Source organism: Tauraco erythrolophus, chromosome 13, assembly GCF_009769465.1.
Source record: "Tauraco erythrolophus isolate bTauEry1 chromosome 13, bTauEry1.pri, whole genome shotgun sequence".
In the NCBI taxonomy this organism is placed as follows: domain Eukaryota; kingdom Metazoa; phylum Chordata; class Aves; order Musophagiformes; family Musophagidae; genus Tauraco; species Tauraco erythrolophus.
Window position 1 is genome coordinate 21162656 of NC_141477.1, and position 17587 is coordinate 21180242.

The following is a 17587-nucleotide window of genomic DNA, read 5'->3' on the forward strand; positions in this document are numbered from 1 at the left end:
AAAACCAGGCAATCCCTGCTTTACATCACTTACTTTTCTCTGATCCAGCAGCAAGATACACAAGCAGTTCAGCTGGAGCCCTGCATCTTCTTACAGTTCTTGCGAGCAGAGCCGTGGCTGCTAACATAATCCAAAACACACTTTTGGACGCTCAGAAGCCAGTCTGAGTTTGGAGCGGTCCTGGATTTGGTTTAGAGCCACCCTGCGCTCATATTAGGTTCCTGCAGCAAGCCTAGGAGCCAACGCATGACAGTCAAACGGAAATCCCAACTTTAGACGTTTGCACCGTGTTGGTGGTCCTCCACTGACGATACTTGCGGTTCTGCAACGTGCTGAAGCCACACACACAACTCTAATCATCCAACTGTATGGTTTTACTATGCGAGTTTTAGTGCTTTAGGACCACAAACTTGAGCAAAAGCACACTGCAGTTCTGTTTGCCTGTGACTCTGTTTTTACCTGCCTCCATCTTCAAAGTTTCCCCTATATTCAGATTAGATAGTTGCCTACTATGAGGCGAGTTCTCTAGATGAGAAACACTTTTTTTTACTGGACTTGCACATTCAAAATATCACCTTACTTTTTTACTTGATGACATGGAAGTTTTAACGTAACAGCACATCTGTAACAATTTCCTTGCTTACCAATGATGTTCACTTCGGTGATGACCGGGTGCTTACAGACCCACTGGTCAAAAATAAAAGGATACTTACAAATATTGTAATTAGTGCAAAAAGGAAAAATACCTCTGACTCCTGATGCTAGGAAGAAGATCTTTTAACATAGAGCATCCTAAAAATCTGAAAGAAGGACCATATACAAACTGGGAGCACTTTAAATATGTTTATTCAGCAGCTGTTACAATCAGCCTCCAAAAAACTGGAGTCCCCTCTTGTTTCTGAACCGTTTTGAGTGATGAAAATGCCTGCTATGAACAGTGAAGCTAAACAGTGCACTCCTTTCTGAGAAACAGACACGTCTAACAGGGATTAATCTCTTTGAAAAGGCAAAATATAAATATATACACTCTAAATTCACAAGAACAGTTTAAACTCACTACGTTAATTCAAGTGGGGTAACAGTGGACAAATCCACATCATGTAAACTGCAGTCGTAAAATATCTCTGCTGTCTTCTCCTCAAACCCCGTCCAGTTTCGGTTTACAATCTGTGATCTGCCTGTCGCAGAGCTGAAATACAGAAGCGCTGAAGTGTTGAGTCTCAGGGGCTGTGCACAGGACCAGGAGGTGGGGCGATACTCTGTTCTCTACACGTTGCTCAAGGCATCCACGCCAGGAAGAACCTTACCTGTTAGCAGTTAAAAAACACCAATAAAGTTAAGAACTCCTCTGCCCTCAAACAACCAAGGTATATACGCTTGCAATGGCAACATTTAAACATATTAAAAAAAACAAACCATCGGAAGAAGTTGGCTCTACATACGCTCCTGTTGGCATATGGGTTACATTTAAGCTGTTCCACACAGTAAGTATCTTTTAAGGCTGCAGTGAGTATCCAGAGCACAGCTGCTCTCCTATGTCAGCAGACAGATTCTTAATGCACCACAGTCATCAATTCTCAATTAACAAGAACAGTAAATTTCTATCCGAGTATCTGCTAGGGTCAGATCCAACACCTAAGATCTTTTTCCATGAAGTTTGATGGCAAACAGATTTTTGATTGGATCTAGGGAGTTGCTGCATACTTTCTTCAATCCCTAGTGGCATGTAAATAGAATTTTGGAGTGTGTGGTGGAAATTTGAAGAATGAATTAAGAAAAAGAAACAAAGCCCCCTACAAGTCTCAAGTCTTTTACTGGGACTAAACCACCCAGGTCTGGATATTTACTTGTCTCACTGCAACTGATGGCAGCGAGGAATATGCTCATCTTTGAGTCAGAGGGCCTAGATTAAAGTTCAGTGTTTTCTAACGTATTTTTAGCTTTTTGTCCTACATTATTAACGAAGAGAGATCATTCTGGTTTTGCTTTTTTTTTTTTTCCCCCTCAGAAAACCTACCTTCTAATGCTCAAGCTATGTGGCAGTACTGAATTTTAACACTGTTCACAACTCGCTAGTTTGCTGGGCTTTTTTTTGGGGGGGAGTGGTGCCTTTTTTTTTTTTTTAAATCTTCAGAAGCCTTTCTAATTAGCTGGACTTCCGTTACATTTAAAAGATCACACACACAAACCCACGTTTTGGGCCAAAACTTAGGCGAGTTTGTCCTTTTGAATAAATCAGTTGCACAGTGTTTCCTTCTAGCCATCTGCATTCTTTCCCTTTACCATCACTCCCTAGGCAACAGAAACAAAAGCTCTGTCTTGCATATAACTGCTGGAAACTAACAGCTGCAATGCAGTTTATTGCAGTTTCTCTTCTACAGAGAAGCTGACAGCATTAGATAATTTACCCACATTGGGAAACAACTAATTACCAGAGGAAATGAAAACTCATTTAGTGTACAATGTAACTCATTAGAAGAATCCTGTGAATTCTCACCATTTTGAATTCCGAGTACCCTCGTGCAGGTTTGTTAGTGATCACTAGAGGGCTCCCCAAAACCAGGGAATTTCAAACAATGCACTGAAAAGGAGGCTCCTGGCAAAAATTCGAGACTATTCTGATGAGATTTCCCTAACAGAAACTGGGCATTTTAAACAGTCTGGTTAGCATGACCCAGGGGATCATCTACAAAAGAAAGACCAATGTCAAGGCCGTTTTATTTTCTATTCCAGCATTTTTGCTTTCTGGGAGTGGCAGACTGTGCTGTTTTCAAGAATACTCCATTTTCTTTCTTCTCTTCCTCTAGGAGGAAGAGAAAAGAAGAGCAATGAGGAGGTCACTGTGCAACTTCACGTGGTGGGAGAGAAGAGACATTCACTCTATTGTTGTGCTTTCTGGAATATCAGCACCATGTAGAGCACCCAGAACTACCTGATTTGCTCAAGTAAGTCAAGATAAAAGAACAGTTACCCTCTAGCAGTTCCAGGCTGGCACCACCTCCGGTGCTGACGTGGCTAACTTTATCCTCAGTGTTCCACTTTGCACAGCAAGTAGCTGTATCTCCACCACCTGTAGTACAAACGAAACCGATGAGACACACCAGAAATTCAGATTTTGTTCAGCTTAAGGGCCATAGCCTTGCTACGGGCTCGTCCTGCTCCCAGATACACACAGCACTTTTTAAAGCCCTATCTCCAAGCTGAAGGACAGATGAAAACATGAGGAAAGAAAAACAATTTGACAAGTATTCTTAACACGGTACTGGCAAGCGGAAGCTTCCTTGTTGCATTTAGAAAGAGACAGGAACAAACACATACAACTACTTACCGATAATGGTGATGCTGCCCTTTCCAGTTACTTCTACCACTTTGTCCATCAGGGCTTTGGTTCCTTTGGCAAACTTGTCCCACTCAAAGACACCAACTGGACCATTCCACACAATTTGCTTGGCCCTTCCCACAACTTCAACAAACTTCTTCACACTTTCAGGGCCGCAGTCCAAGCCCTAAGACAAGTAAGAGAAGCCATAGATATATACTTACTGCTGACCCTCATCTCAAATCACCACTGTCTAACTGGGATTCTCAGAAGCTTCTCCCTCACCCCCAGATAGGAAGCGAGATTTTCTCTGTATGCACTGAATACCAAGGAACAGAAAGATTTGCCAGCAGCTGCTGCAATGGGGTGGAGTCTGATGTGGCATTTATCTTCCTAGTACGAATAAATCATTTTGAAATCAGTATCAGAAGCTGGAAGCCTTGGTTAGACACTTTTGCCAACTCTACTTAAATTCCAGTCAAATAAAAGGGATTTCTACTGCATTCAGATCTGAAGGTTTTAGAAGAATTTTGCTGTTTTAATCAAAATCTCACAAAAGATACTTCAAACTTAAAAATTCAGGACAAAAAACAGGGCTCCATTTTCATTAAACCAACACACTCTACTTGACTTCCTTCAGAAACATTTGCAAAGGATCACAATTACTCTTTCTACTTCTTCAAGAGGTGTCTTTCCCACCCCACTGCTGCCTGTTACTTCTTCTAGTCCCTTGCCTATTAAAACCTACCATCCAGCCAGCAGGAATGCCTGAAGCCACTGTGGCTTCCCCAGTCTGTGCATGCTCATCAAATTTGTCTGCGGTGATGAAGTCAACAGGCAGAGTAATCTTCACACCGTTCTTCTCCGCCTTGGCCATCAGGTCCTTGACGATTTTTGATCCCTCTTCATCAAACAGAGAGTTGCCAATCTGGAGAAATTATTTGAGGAAAATAAAAGAGAAGTGTTTGTTTAGCTACTGGTCGTTACAGAAGAGAACAGCAGCACTCAAGCTGAACTGCTCAGACAGCAATTCTGGAAAGACTGTTTCCTTAAAGCACCTAGCTAGACATAGGCAGTACGCTGATTTTTGCCAAGTGATTGTCAAGTAACTTCTTAGTGCTCCCTGCTCTTGCAGAGTCGAGATGGTCAGTTCTCAATACCAGAACATGCAAGGGATGTTTTGACTGTATTCTTTTCTAGGAGAAGACATACGAATTGCTCTTTTCATACCTCCATGTTGTTGATCACTTTGAGGAAGGTGAACGCCATTCCACCACCAATGATCATCTCATTGACCTTATCCAACATGTTACTGATCAGCTGGATCTTATCCTGAACTTTGGCTCTGGCGAGAGAAAGAAAAAGAGTGAATAATGTAGCCACTGCCTAAAATTCCTCAGACAGAACCTACTACTCTCTAGTAACTTTTAGCTAAGACAGCATGAAGCCTGACAAGAACTTCTTGGATCAAAGCAGGATTAATCAACTGCTGTTCAGTAGTAGCAATATTGTGACTGTGGCATGTCAAGGCCATTCTGAGAGAAGGATCCAACAAAGGACTTGTTGGGAGTGAGCAGAAATGGAATTGCACTGTCATTCACAACCCCTGTCCAACCTCAGATCCTCTGGGCCAGCCACCATATGCCCAGCTCCTGTAACCCGCCCAGCTCTGGCAGCCCATCGCACTCACAGCACAGCTTCAAACTGCTGGAATGTTCTGTGATACAGAACTGCCCTGCCCAAAAGCAGACACTGCTTTTGGCACAACATATAAACAATAATGGAACAATAATGCCAAAATTATTTTTTATAGGAATGGCAGAGGCAGCAGTAAATCAACACGAGTCTCCTGCCTTCCCTCTTGAATGCCACGTATGGAATTTTTGTTGTTATCTAAAAGAAAGCTTCATAAGAGACCTTAAGAAATAACCCTGAGCTAAACATAGGCTGGAACTCAGAAGACTTGCATTATAGTCTCCTGCTTGGTGACATTAGGCAAGACCATTTCCTCTTCTTGCTTTAGTTTCCCCATCTCTAGAACAGGAATAATGATAAGAATTTAACTAACAAAATGCTTTCAGACCTAACCACAAGAATTAGGTATTGCCTCTACAAATCCAACCTTAGTGACCATGGAGAGCTCTGGTGTGAAGCAGCCACCAACTCCAGTTTAAGCTGTGAAGTTACTCATGTTGCTACACTGCGGGAACTGAACTGGTAAAGCAGCGTTGATGGGATGGGACAGAGCCACAGCAAAACGCTGCAGGGCCCGCCTTGCCAGTACAGCTCCAGGCAAAAAGGGATATGAAGGTGCGTTAGATTTTTGTTTCTTTCCCTTGCATACACCCTGCTCCTGGCACTGAATTACTTTCCTGAACGTGGTCCTTCCTTGCCAACACATTGAATTTGCACTTTACTCGTTAGTACAGTCGCTCTCAGTTCATCTTCTAGGCCCAATTTTGTTATACATAAGCAGCAGCAAACCTGCAGCTAAAGCACATGCAGCTTCCAAGCATGACTTCCCCCTGGTACAATCGAGCAAGAGTTGCTCCATCTGTCACCCCACCTAGGAACCAGCTGCACCACCAGTGGAAAGGTGGTGCTTTCCAACAGATAAAGGTACTTTCTGTTTCTGAACTGCTCTCAGAGCTCCTGTGACTCACTAAGATGCAGTCAGCATTCATCAGTCCTTGGCCACACAGTGAGTTTACAATCAAGCTCCTTGACTGGGACATGCTGGTCACCCACATTATGCATCTCTCAAAAAAGGTTATTTTGTTCCCACTGGATTTACAACACTTCCAGACTTTACTAACAGGCCTGATATTTTAACATTGTGGCCAGCCTAGCTGCTGCTCTAACTCCAACATCCAATAAGGTAACTAACAAACTTTCCCTTGGTGATGTACCTGCAACTTCCATCAAAGGCAATGAGGCGTGCATAGCGCTTAATGATGGGTCACCTGCAGCTGTAAACCTTGGAAGGGTACTAATAAAAAGAAAGCAAGCATTGTTCAGTATAACCAAGGTCACACAAGTTGTTTAAAACTTTATGTGAGAACTGAATACTACTACTTAGAACATGTTTATGAGTGCAAAGAGCAGGAATAAGTCACATACTTCTGTCAAAAACACGGGAATGTTACAGCGTCCAAGGTTTGTGTTACTTAGCCCAGTATTTTAAATTCACCTGATGAACTGAAATACACTGTCATAGAAGTACAGTGCTAAACAAGGTACACACGTGACAAAAATCACAGCAGTGGAAAATACTTCTACACACAAGCAGCCATTTGGTTTTGCACCTTTCAGTTTCTTTGCACACTGGCTGCTGCAGACAAGCAGAGGCCCATCCAGCCACAGTAGGTCACCATTGCATAATGGCAGATCGTGTCAACTTACACAGTGCTGAGCCTGCAGGATGTTTGTACTCTGAACCCTGGAGGAAAGGTCACCGACAATGTTTCAGGACCATCATGCGTATCCAACAGCTCTTCTGGTTCATCTGTACAACAAACTGCTGTGGACTACCTCAGTTTGGGGAATGTAAGAGGTCAGGAGATAGGATGAGCAGACCCTGATAGTATCATTGCAGGAGCAGATGCAGTCAGTGAGCTCCTCTCTAATCCACATCTTACAGAGATCTCAGGGTTTATTTACAAATCTGAACTGTGGGCAGAGCTACAAGGAAAGCACTTGTTTGAACCAAGCTAAAATAACTTTCCATTTCTTACAGAGGAGTTAAAGAAAAATATGGAGTCAGTATGTTCTTGAGTCTTACCCTCCAAGAATTGCTAAGAAGGGTCTCTCTGGACTCTCTAGGGCCTTAGCAAAATAATCCAGTTCCTTCTTCATCAGGAAGCCAGCAGCCTTCTGAGGCAGGTTGACACCTACCATGGAGCTGCAGAATAAAGGCAAGAGCAAGGAAAGGAAAAATTTTGTATCAGTACAGGTCCAAACACTCTTATGTCTCACAGCACTAAAAAGCCAATCCTTTAGCCAGCTACAGCAATGAGAACAGCTATGACGTGCATGAAAACATACGAGGTTTTTGTTTTCCTAGCTTGATAATATGGCTGTACACGTTTCCTTTCCGAGACTGTTTTTGCATGGGCATATTGATATGTAAGCCATTTATAGTATCAACTAGTGATCCAAAACACTAAGGGACAAATAAGCATGGGAAGAGCAGAGATGTCTTCCTCCAACAGCACTGGATTATGAAATTAGCTCAAAGAGGACCACTAGAGTTTGCAAGTACACATATCTTAACACACTCCATGAGAAGAATTGATCTGGAGCTATTAATCTTTTGGAAAATAGGTCTGCTGTAATTGCAGGACAATTTAGACAAGTCCTAACCAAGCAATTTTTACATCTTCAAAGCCTAAAACATCAATTCAAGTCTCCAGACTTCAGCTGTCTCCGGTTCCCAGAGGCAAACTTGAAAGAACATACGCTTGTGGTGAACTTGGCAGTGCTAGGTTAACAGTTGGACTTGATGATCTTAAAGATCTTTTCCAAGCTAAATGATTCTATGATTCTATTGACAACTACCTCTACTCCTCGTTACTCAGGAACAAACACAGCAGAATGATAACAGAATAAGCCCAAAAGGAAGCTAAAACTCCCTGGGTGCAAAGCTGTTACGTGTTTCCATGGCAGACATCATTCTGCAGTTCTGCCTGTGGAAGGAAAACGGATACACACCTGTGAGCTCGATGGGCAGTTCCAAAAGCATCATTGACGTAGACATCTCCCAGTTTAGAAAGAGAGGCTCTGAAAGCCTCCACTTTTGCAGAATCAGCCTTGATCTAAAAAGAAAAAGAATGATAAGTTTGTGCTATTCAGGTATTCAGAGATGATTTTGGAACAAAAGTCAAGGTCAGCAATTTGACTCGTAAACCCGAAGCAAAGTCAGCTGGAGAAACTCAACAGCTCATCCTGTGGGTCACTATTTCATATGCTCTTTCCCAGTCCAGTAGGAGCAACAAAAAGGTTTACATGGTTTGAACCCAATTTAAACTCCCTGGGACTGCTATTACAGGCCTGAGGATTGGTCCCACTTTAATTTTCTAGTGCATCAACAGAGCAGGAAGGAACTGCAGCATGAGCAACCTTTCAGTCTCTCTCCAACAGATTCCCAGATTTGTGCGGCAAACACAGGTAACACAGAAAGGGTGTGTGGAGACAAGTCGATGCTGAGAGGAGACAAAACAAACTGGACAAATAAAGTGTGGTCTGCAAGTGCCACAGGTAAAAGGATGAGCTCCTGAAGGACTGATTTAGCGACTGCCTTGAGGATTAACTTACAAATAGCCCGCACACGACAGCAGGCCACAGTGAAAGCAGCCAACATCAGAAAGCTGGAGATAAGCTTAGCGTGTAGTGGGCAAGAACGGATGCATTTCTGTTAAAAGACTTTTTCTCCACCCTCCAAGCATCCTACCAAATCCTCATGGGGCAGCCCATGTAGTTCAGTTTTCTTTCCCACTGTGAAAAGACAGCAGATCTCACTTTGACAGTGACTGCTCGGACCAAGTTCAACAGCCACTTGCTCTCAAAGATCAGCCCAGACTGGCAGTCAGGAGATGACCTCTCCAGGTGCCTTTCTGCTCTATCAGCTCACCACCCCAAGTGAGGCCTCTGCCAGCACCCAGACGTGACACCGTGGGGACAGCGGCACAAAGGTGCTCTAATATATGGCAGCTGGGTTCAGCAGGGCTTTGGGTGCCCTTTTTTTCCACACAGCCTGCGCAGAAGACAAGCCAAAGGGACCACACAGATTATAGAACAATGCTGTCAACTGCTCCTTCACTTGGTAAACTGCCTGGCCTTATACAAAGGGAGGAAGTGCTCCTGTTAAAACTAGTAACATCTGTAAGCAGAACAGGAGAGGCTCTGAACGAAGGAATCACTACCACTTAATCTGCTTTGGAAAGCCACAGTTTCCAAGCACCAGTTAGTAACCTGCAGTCTCATATTTCATCCCTAATTTCATAGCACTGACTTCCACCTCTGTTAGAATGAGGAACAGGTCTGTCACCAGTACCTCTCCTGTGTGCTTCCGTACGCACACACCCAGCTGAATAATCTAAGAAACACAGAAATGCTCAACACCAAGGGATTGTTCCCCAAAGAAAATTAAATTCTTGCCCCACTCTTCTCCTGCCACCATATTGGCTTTCAGTGCCACACAGTTCTAGTAGTGGAGAATTCCAGACTTGCTCAATTTCTCATTGCCATCTGCAAAGGCTTACTAGTTCTCTGGGCTGTTTTTCTAAGCTACAGGAGTCCTGTGTCAGCCCAGAAAGAGCACCACACGATGTCAGAGTTCCACCCCACGCACTGAATCTGAAAGGAGCCAAGGCCTGTGTAAAGTCAACGGGGTCACTGTCGCTAAGAAAAGCAGCTGTCTGGAGCAAGCATTCTTCCTGACCTTCAAGAAAATGTCAGAGGTGCAATGCAGCCTGGTTCTACATGACTACTCATAAGAGCAGACAGGCTTATAAAAAGGTTTGATAATCCCTACGCTGCAGAATGTTTAAACATTAAACATTAGCCAGATAACCATGAAAGAAGCGTCATTCCCTCAGCCACAGTGGCCATAAACTATCTCCAAGAGACCTTGGTTTTTGTTTTGGACATCCTGAAATAAAATCTAATAAGCACCAACCAATTTCCTGCACAGCCCTATTTTGCTCCTTTTTCCTTCTTTTACACACTGCACCACCTTCAGCAGAGTTACCTACAGCCCTTCACTTCAGCTGTTTAATCTTGGAAATTCAATGCATTGACAAACTTTTGCACAGCATGGTACAAGCGATCAGACACGCTGCACTAAAGATCTCCGACATCCTTCGGAGAGCAAATTCATAACCAGTATTTCAGACAGGCTGCTGGCTCCTTGTCAATCTGCAGCGAACAAGGCAGTAAGACCAGAGAAGGCATACACAGAAGCTAGATGTGGAAGTTTCACCTTGTTCCCAGAAGCATCTTTCCCTTTCCCTTCTTCTTCTACATGGAATCGGAGGTTCTCTAGCAGGATGATGGAGCCAGCTGCAGGATTAGCACAGGCCTTTTCCACCTCAGGACCAACACAATCCTTCAGGAATAAGACGTCCCTGCAAACACAAGATATGCACTGTCATCCCACCAGTGACCCTTTCAGAAAGGAAAGCATCCAGCTCCACTGACAGAGAGGGCCTGATGCAAGCTGGACTGCTCTTCTACTTACTTGCCCAGGAGCGATTTAAGCTCCACAGCTACTGGGGCCAAGGAGAACTTTTCCGGCATGGGAACACCATCCGGGCGACCCAAGTGACTCATCAAAACCACTGACTTGGCTCCATGATCCAAGCAGTGCTTGATGGTAGGAACAGCTGCCTTGACTCTGTAATGGCAGAGAAGCACAAATTAAAAAGGATTCAAGGAGAGTTTACCAGACAAGCAGACTTAGTGACCGCTTACACAAGAGCCCTGGGAGATGTCCCTCAGAAATGACACAAGAAATGGAGCACAAGAGCAGAACAATTACCAAAGAAGCCCATCCTACCTCTGGCGTTCACATGGCTCAGCCTACCTCTCATCAAAAGGCAGCAGGGCATCACCACCAGTAAGTCTCCAGAAGGGACACTGGGCTTCTTAGCCACCTATCCTTGCTAGAACAAATGTCTAGGAGACGAACCACATCCCACCGAGCACAGCTTTCCCTGTGGAGCTAAGCCAACCTAGTCTTCTCCCAGGGACTCTGACAACCCTGAAGCACAGTCCAGAAAGCATCAACAAAATTCTCCGTCCCAGCATGTTTTCATATGTTTCACTGTTATCTTCCGTGCGAAGTAGGACACGGAAGTAAAACACATTTTGTAATCTAAATTCTGCTGATTGCTTGTAGCTAAGAAACACCAGCACACACTTGAATGTTACTGGGCTTCCTGGTTTAGTGTGTGATCCTGAACCAATAAAGAAACGATGGGAATGCTGAGCAGCGAGCATATTGTGGTGAATGGAACCTGTGTCTGCCTCCAAGCGACAGACGAGCAAGACACGACGTTCGCTGTCGCTGCAGCTAAATCCTGTGTCTTCGTCTGCTGCACAATTACTCAACACAAGCCAACAAGCTAACACAACCACAGCGTAACCACAAGGCAGAAAGTCTTCTGGACACTGCCAACAAATGTGGCAAATTTTCACCCACAGCCAAAGGGATGTGGCCATGAAACGGTCATGACACTTCAACCGTATTTAAAGAATGAAGTTTAGGATTTGTACAACTAAGAGACTTTTTTCTATATGCATTCCACGGCAGCTATGGTAAGAAGCAGCTCTGTAGTTAGTGTAGTTTGCTAATAGCTGCCGAGGTTTTAATTAACAATTGCTGGACCTTGTTGAGGCAGCTTTAATATTCTCCTGCGAGCAATGACAGCTTAACCATGGTAGCATTCCAGGTACTGCTAACAGAACTGGGCTACTGTCAGAGAGAACACGGACTTTGGGGCTTCCATCTGGGATGAAAGCTATGGCTCACCTTTGATTGTTGGTTATTTTGTGATCCTTCATTGGAACATTGAAGTCAACCCTAAAAAATAGAAATAAAATTAAATACTCAACAAATTTTGTTTTAAAAAGAGTGAGGGAATCTGCCAGTAAAGGTACTGGCTAGAAAATCAACGTTACAATTAGAGTAAGATTTTTGGCTCTGTCTTGTACACAAGTTCTGTTTCAAAATCAGCATGTTATTAGCTGTTTCTGCTTGTAATAACAGAACACAAACGGAGAACAAACATCTGGCAGAACGACTTAGCAAAGCTATGCCACCAACACGTCCCGACGCTCATGACCTCGGTAGCAATGATACTGAAGCAGGAAATGGAACTGAGATTGAACGAGCTCCCCTCAGCCTTTTCATCTTAAACAGCAGCTCTCAGGTCACCGCCTAGGAGCTTCCAAGGGAAAGGAAGCGAGTAACAACAAGTGGCATTGTATTTCCTAACGAGGCCACTGAAACACTTGGTTGGACTACTACGGCAAGCAGGCAGGCTCAAGGAAGCCTCCAACTTCGAATTTCCCTTCTCTGCAGCTCTGGTCTCTCTGCAGCTAGTGCTGCGGTGTACCACGCTCCCACTGGAAGACCTGACGCGGCTCTAGAGGTAACTTTCCTACTGGTGCCGGATGACGGGGATGGAAGGGAGGAGTTTCATCAGCCATTTCCCGCTAGCATGCCTTGTGCCCACGTGCTGGCTAGCAGCAGCGAGACGCTGCGTTGCATAACAGTCAAGGCAGAAATTACTCACAGAGCTACGGAAGGGAACATCTAACAGACTGAGACAGCATTTGAGAACGAGGAAAGTGAAATACGGTGTTACAGTTCGCCCTTCATCATTCCCTATCTATATTAAAGAACAACAAAATTCAGGAAGCTGCTGGAGTTCTCTTGCAGCCTGCTCAGCTCGAGAAACAGATGGAAAGAATGACAAAAAGCTGCCAGCAAATAGAAGTAGCTGAGCAGAAAGAAATTGAACTGGCAGGCCCACAGTACAGCGGACTAATTCTAGAAAGGGGAAAGAAAAGCACCATTATCCTGCTATTATTCTAAAATGAGAGAATAAAAGACTAGTTTGCTTTACAGAGCCACCAGAGCTACAAAAGAAAGACCCAGCTCACCCTTCTGCAGGACAACTGAAATCTGAGCTCCCCTTGAACCCTCTCTCCTCCCCGTCCCCAACTTCTCCTGAAGCTTTGGCATTAGGTCTGGAAGATACACAGGTTATGCGTATGTACGCCAAAATTATGATGAATACGAGAAGAAAAAAGTAGGGATTTTAGTAGGACTGAGAGCACATGGTGACTCTTCTCAGGGAAGAGAGATGCAGGTGGGAAGCACAAAGATGGGCACATCATCTGCTGCTTTACTCGGGTTCAGCAGCCCATCACGGAATTGCAGAGATACGTGCATTAACTGTTGGAGACTAAGGGCTGGCTAATCCATCCTCTGCCAACACATGACTGTTCTCTGTAAACAGCTCAGAAAAGGAAAAACCAGTCAGATAGCAAAAAAAAAAAAAAAAAAAATCAGTTGTTACAGGGATAAAAAGATCTTCTGTTGTACCAGACTTAAGAAACACGTGCAAATCCTGAGCCAGCTTCTTCAGCGCTCATTACAGGGCCCAGTTTTTGGTAACCAAATTTCTCTGGAACTACTTCAAAATAAGACGACGGAGAGGAAAGATAAAAAGAGCGAGTTGTCAGACCACGGGGAGGAGAAGCTGCAATTCTGCTCCACCTGCCCACTCACCGAGGACCAGACCACAGCAGCCACACTCCGGTGACCTTGGACAAAGAATCCCACGGTAAGAGTGCGCCGAGCGGGACGTACCACCACTGCCCCAGCGCCCTTATCTCCCAGCGTTTGGCAGCAATTCCAACACCATCCACCTGGGCTTCGGCAGGGCTGAGCGGGGCCTGGATTTACACCCCTCCCCGTCAATCCCATCCCCCTCACAAGGAAACGGATCCGTTTCTCGGATGGGTAATTCGGGATGGGGGGGCCTTTCCCACAGCCGGCGTACGAAAATGAACGAAACCGAAACCCCACAGAAAATAACCCGCCGGGCTCACGACGCAGAAGCTGGCGAGGACAGGGACGGCGTGCTGCTGCCCGGGGAACGCTGAGCGGAAACTCGCCCGCCCCGGGGTGCCGCCGAGTCCCGCCGCCCGCCCGGCCCGGCGAGGCGGGTGGGGCACGTCAGCCCCGCCGGGCCCGGGGCGCCGCGGGCGGCTCCCCGCCCTCCTCCGTGCCCGGGAGGCGCATCACCCCCGCGCGGCCTCCGGCCGGTACTGAGAGCACGAGGGGCGGCGGCGCCGGGCACTGCTGGGGCCCGCCCGGGTCAGGCCGGGCCGTTCCGCCCCTCACGGCGCGGTGGGAAGGCGGGCGGCGGGCCCCGGCTCCTCACCTCATGACGACCCGCTTGCCCTTCACGTCCACCTTGTCGAGGGTGAGCTTGTTGGAGAGAGACATGTTTGCTCCCGGCCCGCTCCGACCTTCCGCTCCGCTCCCGTCCGCTGCCGCCCGCGCTCTGCCGCACCGACCGCCAGCGCCGCCGGCACGCACACCGCCCCGCCCCTGCCCGCCAGCCATTGGGTGGCGCTGCCCGCCGCGCGTCGCTACTGGCCGAGCCGCCTGCCCGTCGGCGGCCTGCCCGCCCCCGCGGGAGGCGGGGCTGCGGCCGGCAGCCTGGTCACGTCCCGCACGCAGCGGCGCGGCGGGGCCGTGAGGGGCCGGGCGGGTTCGCGCCGCACCCCGAGGGGCAGCCAGAGATCGAGCCGCGAATTGAAACCATATCGCACTGTAGAATTGGAAATAAACCTCCAAACGCGCCCGAATAAGTGCTTTTTGTGGAAAACGAAGCACACCAGTTCCTGGCAGGTGACAAACCAGTATTGCTCTTCCACCTTTCGGAAATAACCAGCTGTTTGTTTGTTTCCTCCTTAAGTACTTGATCAGATTTCACTGAAGTGAATCCTCCTTCGTTTGCAATCTCTAGACACCCAAATTAATAGTTAATTAGTTGATATGGTTTGAGCGTAAATGATGGGTAAATGCTGCACGGGTGCCAGTTGGTGGGAATCCTTCCAGTGAAGGGCACAGGCCTGCACAGCTGCTGCCTAGGGCGGTGTGGTTCGAGCATCTCGGCTAAAAGAACAAGACACAACCCAGGATATTTTTAAACGACCTAGACAGATTAATACTTTTCAAGACAACTGGGGAAAAAAAACCAACTGTTTCAAAGGGATACGCTTCCCAGTAACATGGTTTGTGCGTGTTGTCAAAAAATTGCCCAGGCCACCAGGAGTGTGATGGACTGTATGCTGTACAAAAAAGGAGCTCATGGTCTTTTGACTTTTACCCGCAGGGAATCTGCACCTTTCTGCTTCCTGGCAGGTTTATTTTTTTTGCCACACTCACTAAATACACAGATGCTGCTGAGAAAATGGTGACGGCAAGCTGAGAGCCTGACAGAATTGGTTCTTGGCTGAGAGAAAGGCCAAACTTGGAGGAACAGCCTACAACAGGCAAGTGAAGTGCAGGCAAAAGAGAAGAAAACAAGCATGTACTTTTAGCAAGAAACAAAATAAGATAGGTAGAACGCCAAGCTGACGCACGGCTCACACGTGGATGAAGTTATCCAGCCTGTGTGGGCTCTGGGATGGAGGATCAAGAGGAGTCTCCTGCTGCAAGACTTGTCAGAAGGCTTGGAAAAGCTTGGATGGGCCTCCAAGACAGGTTAGAGACATCAGCTTGCTCGAGTTATACAGCAATCTCAACAGCAATAAAAGCTGAAATAACACAAGTGGGAACAAACTAATAGGTGATATGAAATCACGTATCAGGTGGTCATCTATTAGGATGGAGAAGACCAGGCAAACATTACCTTAGTGTATCGTCTATAGCTATAAATCATACAATCAGGGTTCAAATTAAATTAGGTCCAGTAATGGTCTCAATATTGACTGCAGAGTAAATCTGGAGTGTGTCCAGGGGTCCCTCCTGTGAATTAGTAAACCAGCCCTGAACTTGGGATAGCCAGCAGGGACCTTGTAAACCAGAGGACCTGGAGAGCACTTGCAGTATCACCAGTGGGCAGGGACGTCTGGAAGTGTTGATGCTAATACAACATTCACCTAGGCCCAAGAATCAAACCCTAAATTGTTCCTGAATCCAACTTTCCCAGCATCTGGGATTGCTCCATTTTCAGATCCTCTTCCAGGGGTTTGTTCAGCAAAAGAGCTCTCTCAGGACCGGGGATCGCCTGCGCACGAGCATGGCTGCTGAGAGACGTTTTACCCCCAGAGCCCGAAGCACAACTGACAGCAGGTGAACAAACGCTCCCGTTAAAGGGACTCTGGGGAAGAAGATATGGAGGGGGTGCTCCAGATCCACAGAGGCTGTAACTAGTTAGCTGTTCTGATTCATCCATTTCCTTCTCCTGTTCTACTTTGTGCTGTGCTGCTTTCTCCAAAGGCATGGGTCAAATTCCTCGATGCTGACTCAGAAAGGAAGGCTTTTTGCAGCCGCAGTTCACAACCGCATCCTTGCAGCACCTCTTGCTTTCCCTGGTAAATGGATTCATTCATTAGGACAAGGCGTTACTTTATAAAGCTCGCGTGCCACCTCCCAGGGGTAAAAAAGTACGGAGGAGAAATGTCACGGAGCATGGCAGGAGCACAGTAACTTGAGCACCCCCAGTAATGTAAGATGGGAGATGGCTCTGTACCGCAGCTGCGGGAGGCGAGGGGACAGTGGGACACCCGCTAATCCCCCGTCAGAAGAGGGCGTTCAGGAATAAAGGAATAAGCAAGCCATAAAAAAAAACCCAAAAAACAACAAAGAACACTCTACTCCATGGGACTAACTCCACTACAACCATATACACCTAAAGGGCTGGGAGAGGATTGTAAAAATCTGGAGTTATCTGGAATTAGCAGCTTAGTGCACTTATAAAGATCGTTGTTTTGGGCAGAACTACAGCAATAGTTCATAAGGCGCACTCTGGTTTTATGCTCGCTTGCTGTTCTCCATTTTTTTGGTGAATAACATGAGGTAGGGCAATAGGGAGGACATCACACCAGAACTCGCGGTGGCAGAACATAATTCCAGATGGGAGACGGCCAGGGCACCAGAATTTTTAAGTTATAAAGACATTACAAGGAAAGGGGAAGTATTACAGTCACGTGTTCAAGACTCAAAGCTCATTTCCACGCTTGAGTCACCTTTTCTGTCCTTCCCTCCTGTTGTGAAATATTTAGAATATACTGCAAATATTTAAAGAAAAAAGGCCACACAAACAGTTCAAAACCTGTACTTTTAAGCTAACCAGTACAACCAAGCCAGGAGGGAAAGGGCCAGTAACAAAAAAACCCCAAGGAACTGGTGTTAGACCTGTGACCATCCTAGGAAGTAATTTCTAGGAATACAAAACAGAAGCTGTACTTCAGACTGACAAAGCCCTCGCCTGCGCCATCCTGCTGGCTTCATTTAGGCCAAAGGAATGGGATTGTGGCAAGTTTAGACAGGTCAGGGGCTGTGGTGCACTGGCCTGCGCGTCTGTGTGAATCGAACCGAAGGGCTGAGGTTTGGAGACCAAAAATCTGCATCTCCAGCTGGAGCACATGATCCAGTCTTCAGAAACCTCCTGCTTTTGTAACCACCATCTGCATTTTAAACTTCTACTTAAAAAAAAGGCTTCAGCACGAGTTCTGAGTTTC

General features: G+C 46.2%; 1 protein-coding gene across 1 annotated transcript; it reads right to left on the reverse strand.

Annotated features, from left to right (window-relative positions):
• Positions 1-829: 829 nt before the first annotated feature.
• PGK1 (phosphoglycerate kinase 1) lies at positions 830-14383 on the reverse strand. Its single transcript, XM_086619644.1, has 11 exons — positions 14275-14383; positions 11850-11900; positions 10557-10712; positions 10299-10443; positions 8030-8133; positions 7101-7220; positions 4550-4664; positions 4068-4247; positions 3329-3506; positions 2972-3070; positions 830-1307 (listed from the first exon to the last, which is right to left on the reverse strand). The coding sequence occupies exons 1-11, from the start codon at positions 14337-14339 to the stop codon at positions 1267-1269; spliced, it is 1254 nt and encodes a 417-aa protein (XP_086475770.1). The 5' UTR covers positions 14340-14383; the 3' UTR covers positions 830-1266.
• Between the last annotated feature and the right edge of the window lie 3204 nt (positions 14384-17587).

What these genes read in the sequence shown, in the direction of transcription:
- PGK1 (XM_086619644.1), bottom strand. Translation starts at nt 14,339, where the DNA reads ATGTCTCTCTCCAACAAGCTCACCCTCGACAAGGTGGACGTGAAGGGC. An exon ending in ACTGCCCATCGAGCTCACAG is followed by an intron (nt 7,221 to 8,029) that starts GTGTGTATCCGT and finishes TTTATTCTGCAG; the next exon opens with CTCCATGGTAGGTGTCAACC. An exon ending in TTCTTAGCAATTCTTGGAGG is followed by an intron (nt 4,665 to 7,100) that starts GTAAGACTCAAG and finishes TTCTCTCGCCAG; the next exon opens with AGCCAAAGTTCAGGATAAGA.